This window comes from Suricata suricatta, chromosome 9 (genome assembly GCF_006229205.1).
Source record: "Suricata suricatta isolate VVHF042 chromosome 9, meerkat_22Aug2017_6uvM2_HiC, whole genome shotgun sequence".
Lineage (NCBI taxonomy): Eukaryota > Metazoa > Chordata > Mammalia > Carnivora > Herpestidae > Suricata > Suricata suricatta.
This window is the reverse complement of record NC_043708.1, coordinates 1,094,708-1,104,435: the sequence shown is the minus strand read 5'-3', so window position 1 is coordinate 1,104,435 and position 9,728 is coordinate 1,094,708. Positions and strand designations below refer to the sequence as shown.

Here is a 9,728-nt window from a genome sequence, read left to right as displayed (position 1 = left end):
GCCCCCATGCCCTCCTGTCCTGGCCCCTGCTCCCACTGTGCACACCCCCTGTCCTCCCTGACCCCATGCCCTCCCGTCCTGGCCCCCCCTGCTCCTGTACTGGCCGCCCCACCCCAGGCTCTCATGCTCTCACTGAGCCTCACCTCCTGCTTGCCTGGCTGATCTCATGTGGGACCTGCTCAGGCTGGAGCTGGGGTGCAGGCGTCCACATTCCTGTGGCGAGGATCCCTGTGCCGGGGCCTGGCCGGCTGTCTCAACTCGCGCAAGGTCCTCCTGCCCTGTAATTAGCGGCCGCTGGGCGGGCGGCTGCTCAGATGCCCGCTCCCTCCCCCCAGGTGAAGGTCATGCTGCGAGTCTGGCCGGCACAGGGGGCCCAGCACTCGGCCGAGCCCACGTCGTTCTTGAAGGTGGACCTGCGCAAGAAGCAGGTGACCCTGTGCGACCCAGCCGCTGGGCCCCCAGGGAGCTCGGGCCCCCGACGAGCAGCTGCTGCTGCGGCTCCCAAGATGTTTGGCTTCGACGCGGTCTTCCCCCAGGACGCGGAGCAGGTGAGGGCGGTGGGCGCCGGGCCGGGCTTGCTCCCGGTGCCCAGTGAGGAGGGAGGCGGGCGGGAAGAGCGAGGCCAGTGGCCCAGGCCCGGCCCCTCCGCTTTCCCCTCCTCCTTGGCCCAGGGGGTCTCCGACTCCCGGCGGGGGGAGGCACCCGGCTTTCCGTGGGCTCCGTGGAAGGTCTGTGTGCTGGGTGCATGTGAGGAGCTGGGGTGTGGGGCAGCCTCCCCAAGGCAGTGTGAGTCATGTGTGCCGTGTGGCTGTGTCCGTCCGTGCGTATTCGTGCGCACGGGGGGCTCCGTGTCCTGGGTTCTGTGCGTGCCAGCCTGGCCACCGTGCGGCCGGGGACACACAGGCACCGGGGGAGGCCTGTGTCGGCTCCCTGCACCGCCGCCTGCCTGATGCCTGGTGCCTCCCCCAGGCCGAGGTCTGTTCCGGGACGGTGGCCGACGTGCTCCAGGCGGTGGTCGGGGGCGCTGATGGCTGCATTTTCTCCTTTGGCCACTCGAGCCTTGGTATGCATCCCCCCATGTCCCCTCTCCACAGTCCCTGGGCCCCATTTCCCGGTGAGGAGAGGGGTGCGTGGAGAGAAAGCCCCAAACCCTGCTGTCTGTGGCCCCAAGGGGCGCTGGCAGGATGGGGGTGGGGGTGGCCGGCTGTGGCTGGGCTCCCAGGGCCTGACACGCCCACGTGGCCCCCAGGCAAGTCCTACACCATGATTGGGAAGGACAGCTCGCCTCAGAGCCTGGGCGTCGTGCCCTGCGCCATTTCCTGGCTCTTCAGGCTCATCGACGAGCGCAGGGAGAGGACGGGCACCCGCTTCTCCGTCCGCGTGTCGGCCACGGAGGTGTGCGGCCCCGACGAGAGCCTGCGGGACCTGCTGGCCGAGGTGGCCTCGGGCAGCCTCCAGGACGCCCAGTCCCCGGGCGTGTACCTGCGTGAGGACCCTGTGTGTGGGGCGCAGGTACGCTGCTGCCCGCCGTCTGGGGGGCTGCGAGGGGGTTGCGGGGAGGTGGGTGTGGCCGCAGCTTGTGGGGCGCTCTCCCCTCCGCCTGTCCCCAGCTCCAAAACCAGAGTGAGCTCCGGGCGCCCACGGCCGAGAAGGCAGCCTTCTACCTGGACGCCGCCCTGGCGGCCCGCAGCACCAGCCGGCCCGGCTGCAGCGAGGGTGCCCGGTGCGCCACGCACACCCTCTTCACGCTGCACGTCTACCAGTACCGCATGGAGAAGTGCGGCCGCGGCGGAAGTAGGTGTCCGCCCGTGTGGCCTGTGCGCCCCCCACGCGCCCTGTCAGCAGGGCCATGGCGCGGTCTGGGTGCCCTGGGTCCTGCCTCACCCTCCTGCCCTGTGGTTTCAGTGTCAGGAGGCCGCAGCCGCCTGCATCTCATCGACCTGGGAAGCTGTGAGGGGGCGCCAGGCAGGGGCGGCGAGGACTCTGGGGGACCCCCGTGTCTGTCCCTGTCGGCTCTGGGGAGTGTCATCTTGGCCCTCATCAGCGGCGCCAAGCACGTGCCCTACAGGTGAGCGGTGGGCTCCTCGGCCATCTCTGGCCCTGGGGTGGCCCCCTGAGGAAACAGCCAAGGGCCTGGCAGCCACGTGCAGCACGGCTGGGTCCCTGAACTCTTTGGTTCTCTATTCACCCCCGCCTGTTGGGCCTTACTGTCCGAGGGCTCATGGGGGGTCCTGGCCCCACGTGGTGGAGGCCCTGCCTGAGCCTGGGCTCCAGGCACGGCCCTGTCCTGGTGAGGGGCCTGTGTCCTGCCCTCCCGCCCATCCTGTAGCACCCCGCACGCCCAGCCTCCCCCCCTGACATCCCCTCCCCAGGCCCTCAGCCTCTGAGCAGCCCTCGCCCCCAGGGAGCACAGGCTTACCATGCTGCTGCGGGAGTCCCTGGCCACCCCCAGCTGCCGAGTCACCATGATTGCCCACGTCTCTGACGCGCCCGCACGCCATGCTGAAACGCTCAGCACCATGCAGCTGGCTGCCCGCATTCACCGCCTGCGCAGGAAGAAGGTCAAGGTCGGTTCCATCCCCTTCCTGCTCCTCCCACCTTGAGGACCCCGCTTCTTGTGTCCTCTGAGGGCCCTGCCTGGCCGCCCTGGTTGGTCCCGTGTGGCTGTGCCCAGAGGAGGCAGTAGCCGTGCTCAAGGTCACCTGGGCAGCTCATGCAGACCTAGAACCTGTTCCCAAAGGGCGCTTGGGGTAGCTTGGCCTCTGTTCCCCACATAGCGGTAGGCCCGTGGTCAGGGCAGCCTGGCGGGGTCCCCTGCACTTCCCAGGCAGCCCTCAGGGGGACAGGGGAGTGGCGTGAGGGGCACCCTGGGGTCCGGTGGACCTGGGTCTGAATCCTGGATTCGCAGTTACGTGCAGTGTAGCTGTGGGCGTGGGTTCTTGCGTCCCTGTGATTCGGCTTAATGCTATTTCCCTGGGTTCCCGAGAATTCTCGGCCATGCTTGGAGCCTGAGGCCGCCCTACCCAGGGGCCATCCCAGTGCCACAGCCATCACCGTGTCCTCCTGGGCAGTGAGCGGCCTGTGTTGCTGGGGCGCAGAGGAGGAGAGGCGGGTAAGGCGGCCGCTCACCCGCTCGCTCTGCCCCCAGTACCCGTCCAGCTCCTCGGGCGGGGACAGCTCCTGTGAGGAAGGCCGTGCCCGCCGCCCCCCGCACCTGCGGCCCTTCCACCGCCGCTCCGCGGCCCCCGAGCCTGGCCGCCTGGCCCCCGGCTCCCCCGGCGACCCCGAGTACTCGTCCAGCAGTGAGCAGTCCTGCGACACCGTCATCTACGTGGGGCCCGGCGGGATGGCCCTGTCGGACCGGGAGCTCACAGACCACGAGGGCCCGCCGGACTTCGTGCCCATCATCCCCGCGCTGAGCCGCCCCAGGCCCTCCCAGGGCCCGCGGGACGCAGACCACTTCCGTTGTAGCACCTTTGCTGAGCTGCAGGAGCGGCTGGAGGGCATTGATGGCAGTGAGGGCCCCTCCGGAGCCCAGCCCGGCCCGCCCTGTGGGGGCAGGAGGCCCTCCCCGCCTGAGGCCACCGCCCTCAGGAAGGCCATGGGCTCCCCGCTGGCGGCCAGCACACCTCGAGGCAGCCCCGGCCCGGACACCCACCGGGGCGCCCCAGAGCCCCCCAAGGCCGGTGCCGGCCAGGGGGAGGGAGGCGGCATTAGGTCTGCGCTGCCTGGGCCAGACAAGGTCGCGACGGGCGGAGGCGGGAGGCCACTGCCCAGCCCGGCCCCTCCGCTGCCGCCTCAGCAGCCAGAAGCCGGCCGAGCCCCCGTGGACCCCGGGGGCGGGGGCACCGATGGTGCGGTCCGGACACCCCCTGTGGGCATGAGCGGGCAGCCCAGCTGCCCCCGCCCATCCACACAAGGCCGCCGTCTGGAGCGGGGCCTGCTGACCACCACGGTGACCCTGCAGCAGCCCGTGGAGCTGAACGGCGAGGACGAGCTGGTGTTCACGGTGGTGGAGGAGCTGTCTCTGGGCGGGCTCGCCGGCTCCGGCCGCCCCGCCAGCCTGGCCAGCTTCGGCAGCAACTGCTCTCTGCAGGCTCTGGCCTCCGGGTCGAGGCCCGTGAGCATCATTAGCAGTATCAATGACGAGTTCGATGCCTACACCAGCCAGGCCCCTGGCAGGCACTCGGAGGGAGCAAGCTGGGCTGGCAACAGCCACGCCTCGTCCATCAGCTCCTGGCTCAGCGAGGTCGGCGTCTGCACGGACGATCGCCACAGCCCTGCGCCGCAGCCTCCTTTCGGGGCCAGCCCTGACTCCCCGGCGGGGCCCGACCCTCTGGGCCCCCCGGTCCTGGGCAGCTCCCCGGATGATGGCGGCTGTCGGTTCCCGGAGCGCGGGAGATCGGACGGTCCTGGCCCAGCCCGGAGTCCTCGTCCTGGGGAAGTGGACACAGCGGCGCCCGCCCGAGCTGGCCGGGAGTGCCCGGCCGCGTCCCCGTGGAGGGCAGCCCCGGCACAGACCATCCACTCCAGCCTGCCCCGGAAACCGAGGACTTCCTCAGCGGCGGGTCGCGCAGGCTGCCCACGCCCAGCCCCCGGCCCGCCGGGCCTCTTCGAGGACCCCTGGCAGCTCCGGGCGGATGACTGTGGCCCACTCCAGGTGGCCCCTGGCAGCAGTGCCCCCAGCCCGGCCCCAGCACTGCCTTGTGCCCGGAGGGTCGTGGGCGGCTGTGAGGTGGCCGCCAGGGCAGCTCACGGGCCAGAGGCCGTGGCTCAGATCCCGCCACTGCGAAGGGGAGCCACCACACTGGGCGTGAGCACACCCGTGGCATCTTGCAGGGACGCCCTGGCCGACGCGGCGGCCTGCTTAGGCGGCCCGAAGGACGCCCCCAGCCGCAAGAAAAGCGTGGTCCCCAAGGGAGGCCTCTTCCCAAGGCCCAGCGGGGCAGCCCCCCCAGTCCCCCCTGTGCGCAAATCCAGCCTGGAGCACAAGAGTGGCCCAGCTCTGGCTGCTCCCCCCGCTGGGGGCCTCTCCCGGCCTGCGGCTGCTGCCCTCCCCCGAGGGGAGGAGGAGGCCAGGCCCGGCGGCCAGGCTGACCACTCCGTCCCCAGGGCCACGTCCAGCCTGAAGGCCAGGGCTGGCAAGGCCGAGGCAGGGTACCGTCCCACCACCCACGGCTCTCTGGGGCGGTGTGAGCTTCTGGGGCACAGCAGCGGCAAGGCCAGGGACGCTCCCGGGAGGCCAGCCCGGGCCGTGCCCCGGCTGGGTGTACCGTCCAGCAGCCCCACGCTTGGGCCCACTCCTGCCTGTAGGGGCAGCCCGGCCAAGGGTGTGGGGGCTCCGAAGCCCCCGGCAGGGGGCGGCAAGGGCCGTAGCCTAGCAGCTGGTGGGTCCAGGGCTCTGGGTGCTCCAGTGAAGCCACTAAACCCTGTGGTGGGCAGGACCCCTGGCGGCCCTGTGACGGCTCCCCGGGCGGCCCCACGGGCAGTGCCTGGCGTCGGGGCCAAGGCCGGCCGCGGCACCATCATGGGCACCAAGCAGGCGCTCCGGGCTGCCCACAGCCGCGTCAACGAGCTGGCAGCCAGCGGAGGCCCTGGCAGAGGTGGCCCCCCCTGGGGCCCAGCGGACTCGGACAGCGGCAGTGACAGCGGCGTGAACGTGGGGGAGGAGCGGCCGCCCCCTGGCCCGGCGCTGCCCTCCCCCTACAGCAAGGTGACTGCCCCTCGGAGACCCCAGCGCTGCAGCAGCGGCCACGGCAGCGACAACAGCAGCGTGCTGAGCGGCGAGCTCCCTCCTGCCATGGGCCGCACCGCCCTGTTCTACCACAGCGGGGGCAGCAGTGGCTACGAGAGCGTGCTCCGCGACAGCGAGGCCACCGGCAGCGCCTCCTCCGCCCCGGACTCCATGAGCGACAGCGGGGCCGCCTCCCCGGGCGCCCGCTCTCGGAGCCTCAGGTCTCCCAAGAAGAGGGCCACAGGTGGGTGCGGGCGCCGCCCTCCGCCGTCAGCGCCCACCCCGAGGGCCCTCCTCTGACCCCACGCCACCCTCGGGGCTGGGGCTGTCCTGTTAGAGCAGGCAGGCAAGGGCAGGTCCGCATGGTCACCCTGAGGGGGCACAGGGAGCCGGGGAGGCCTTGCATTTGGGGCTCCCTGCCAGGGCGCTCCTGCCTCTATGCCCTGACGCTGATGGGGGCGGGGTTGGGGGGAGCTAGGAGGGACCTCCTGGGAGCTGTGGGTGGGGCACCCCTCAGGCCTGGCTCAGGAGTCTGTCCTGGGGGCAGCTGGGCTAGGAGTGTTGTGAGGGCCTCAACCTGGCCGCCTGGGGTCTTGAGGGCTGCCCCCAGGGGAGGGCCGACCCTGAGTAGGGGCAGCTGGAGTGGCTGTCCCGGTGATAAGTGGCCTGGAGGGGCTGGGGGTTTCAGCCCCTGTGCCATCTCCTCTCTCAGCCCCTGGGCGGGCTGGCGGGGGCCTGGGCCCCCAGCCTCTGTGCATCCAGCGCCTGGCTCTCTGCTCCAGGTCTGCAGCGGAGACGGCTGATCCCGGCCCCAATGCCTGATGCGGCTGCCCTGGGCCGCAAGCCCAGCCTCTCTGGGCAGTGGGTGGACCTGCCCCCGCCCCTGGCTGGCTCCCTGAAGGAGCCCTTCGAGATTAAAGTGTATGAGATTGATGACGTAGAGCGTCTGCAGCGGCACCGCCCGCCCCCAAGGGAGGATTCATCTGAGGTCAGGGCCGGTGGGCGGAGGTGGGGGGCTGGGGGCTGGGGGCTGGTGGTGCGAGGTCCTGGGATGGCAGGGTGTGGCCCAGCGGCCAGCTGACCTTCCCTTCCCCTCTTGCCCTCAGCCTTCCCAGGATGTGGAGAAGGTAGGGAGCAGCCCTACCCAGCCCTGAACCTGTGGTGGCCGCCGATGCCCACCTTGGGCGGAGTGGGTGGTCAGAGGGGTCCTGAGGTCACCACGGTTGTCCGTGGAGTTGCATCTGATGGAGCATTTGCCACAGCTGTTTCCCACAGCCTGAGCCCAGGCACTGGCAGGCTGCTTTGAGAGCATCTGGTGGGAGCCCCACCTGCAGGGTCCAGGTCTGCCCACCTCCGAGGCCCCAATGTACATTGGCCCAGGCCTGGGAGCTGGAGGGAGACCCCTGGCCAAATCTGGGCATGGTAGGACAGCGTGGGAGTCGCTTGTTCTCCATGCCTGAGCACCCCCACCCTGCCACCCCCTTGCTCCCAGGGTCTGGCGTGCAACAGTGCCAAGCTGCGGCTGGCTGAGCGCAGGCAGCAGCGGCTACGAGAGGTGCAGGCCAAGCGTGAGCACCTGTGCGGGGAGCTGGCGGAGACCCAGGGCCGGCTGATGGTGGAGCCTGGCCGCTGGCTGGAGCAGTGTGAGTCCCCAGCCCCTGGCTGCTGGGAGGGGCAGCGTGCGCCCCGCCCCTCGCTGCTGGGCGGGGTCGCACGAGCCCCGCCCCTCGCAGCTGGGAGGGGCAATGAGATTCCTCGTCCCTGGGAGACGCCTGCCTCCCTGCCGCGTCCTTAAGCTAGCGACTTCCCTCTAGAGCTCCAGTTCCTCTCCTTCACCTTGGCCCAGGGACCTAAAAGCCAGGAGGGGAGAGAAGCATTTCCTCTGCCCCGTGGGGACCCTGGGCCTGACCAGCTGCTTGTGTCCCTCCCCAGTTGAGGTGGACCCGGAGCTGGAGCCCGAGTCGGCGGAGTACCTGGCGGCCCTGGAGCACGCTACGGCCGCCTTGGAACAGTGCGTGAACCTGTGTAAGGCCCACGTCATGATGGTCACCTGCTTCGACATCAGCGTCTCCGCCCCCACCGCCCCGCCCGTGCCGCAGGAGGTTGACGTCTGAGGCTGGGCACTGGGGCGCGGGAAGGGGGCTGGGGGGGGAAGTGAGGATGTGGTGGGGGTCGGAGGGAGGACGATGCAGAGGGTCGGCTGCAGGACCGGGGGTCTCAGAGGCGATGGAGCACGAGGGAGGGGCTGGCCGGGTGCCGTGAGTGGACAGGGAATGAGTGTGTGCGGTCGGAGGCTGTCGCCACCCAGACAGTGACGCAAGTGCCTTTAACCTTGAACTGGACTTCTCTCCTTTTTGCGTTTGGTGCTAAGGACTCAAGACACCAGCAGACAGTGTGCCCAGACGGTGGCCTGGGCGCCTGAGGTGGCCATCCGGGTGCAGGGCGGGAGGCTCTCTCCAGCCAAGCAGATTCATGTAGCAGGCCAGCTCTGGGCCCAGCCGGCCCCAAGGCCGGGATTCCTTCTTCACAGCTGTCTCCCGGCGGCAGAGCCGGCCCCAGAGGTCGCCAGGCCCTGGGTCTCCATGCAGTTCTCTCTGCAAAGCAAGCCGGGGGGTCCCGGGGCAGGGACGGCCTGCCTTCCCTTCCCCGAGGACCTGCTCTGTCCTGAGGGCTCACAGGGAGGGGGGCACCCAGGGGCTGAGCTGAAGGCTCACGGCGCCTTCTTCTACGGCAGGAATTCTTACCAAAACCACAAGCAAAAAAACAAAACAAAACAAAAAACACACAAAAAATGGGAGGGGATAAGGGTTTTGTAAAGGTCCTGTGAGGTTCATATTTTTGTATCATTTTGTCTATAAATGCAGTATTTGCAGCAGGAATTTGGAGACAAATGATCTATGTTTTTAGGGTTTTCTATGGAAGGCATCCCTCTGGCCAGGCTCTTTCTGGGGGGCACCCTGAGCAGGGCAGGCTCCATGGGAGGCACTTCTTGCCAAACGTGGACCAGGGGTGAGCCTGCCGACGTACGTGTTCCCCGCACAGTAGGCTCTGTTTTCTGACCGTTGTGCATTTTCTAAGGGCGTCCAAACCTTTGTACAAATATGTAGATAACATCTTCCTACAGCTTTTATTTGTGAATAAAAGTCGCATTGGTTGTTAAAATGGCTCTTGAGCTCACTGGGCGGGTCGCTGCTCAGCAAGGGTCCTGGGGCAAGGTGGCCTCGGCATTGAAGGCTGCATCTCCAGGACAGCAGGGGACTTCCCTTCTGCCTTCCAACCCTGCAACAGCCCCTGCAGGGACCAGCCTTGCTGGTGAGAGGGGACAGTAGGGTCAGACCCAGAGGGGACAGAGCAGGGACAGACTGAGGCAGGATCCATGGGCCAGGGCTGGGCTGGTGGGAAGTGTCATTTTCTGGCAGGCTCCGGGCCCTTCCCAGGGGTCATGCTGTCTGGGGACATTGAGGCAGGTACTACATTGGGTGACGCTTGATCTCTTTCCCTTGCCCCCGCCTGTCTCTCCAGGAGACAGAAGAGCAGACGCACCGGGCACATCAGGCTCAGGACCCCATAGCTGGCAGGAGCCCCCACTGGACACAGCCAGCTGCCCTCCCTACCACGCACCTTTCTGTGGGCCTCACTCAGGCAGCCCTACCGAATGCTCAAACTGTGGTCCTGCCACTGAGCAGCCCCCCTGTGCCCCCCCCCCCGCATCTGCATGCCCCTGGCGCCTCCCCTCTGGCTCGTCCCTTCCTCTAGAGATCTGGGGCTCCCCCTCCCACATGGGGGCTGTTCCACCTCGCACCTCGTGTGGTCTTTGTACTCCCTGCCTCAGTGGAGCCTCTGAAGGGGGTGGGGTCTGAGTCATTGCTGCGCCCCTACATTGGGCACAGGGCTGGGCCTCAGTGGGGCCCCAGGGGATACCTGCTGGAGGAAAGAAGGAAAGAACAAGTGAATGAGGTTTCTCCTCAAGGGGGAGGCCCAGCAGGGGGCAGAC

The 9,728-nt window shown here is 68.7% G+C and overlaps 1 protein-coding gene across 2 annotated transcripts in view; it reads left to right on the top strand.

Moving 5' to 3' along the window:
* KIF26A (kinesin family member 26A) overlaps nt 1-8,896 on the top strand; it is a 35,188-nt gene extending 26,292 nt beyond the window's left edge. Inside the window, exons 6-16 of one of the 2 annotated variants that reach the window (XM_029952503.1) lie at nt 336-548; nt 970-1,063; nt 1,250-1,512; nt 1,611-1,794; nt 1,906-2,068; nt 2,405-2,567; nt 3,149-5,978; nt 6,517-6,722; nt 6,841-6,861; nt 7,227-7,377; nt 7,667-8,896. In XM_029952503.1, the coding sequence (XP_029808363.1) occupies nt 336-548; nt 970-1,063; nt 1,250-1,512; nt 1,611-1,794; nt 1,906-2,068; nt 2,405-2,567; nt 3,149-5,978; nt 6,517-6,722; nt 6,841-6,861; nt 7,227-7,377; nt 7,667-7,848 (4,470 nt within the window). In that variant the 3' untranslated portion in view covers nt 7,849-8,896. The remainder of the gene's footprint in view (nt 1-335; nt 549-969; nt 1,064-1,249; nt 1,513-1,610; nt 1,795-1,905; nt 2,069-2,404; nt 2,568-3,148; nt 5,979-6,516; nt 6,723-6,840; nt 6,862-7,226; nt 7,378-7,666) is intronic. The other variant, XM_029952504.1, reaches the window with a different exon arrangement.
* Nucleotides 8,897-9,728: the final 832 nt, after the last annotated feature.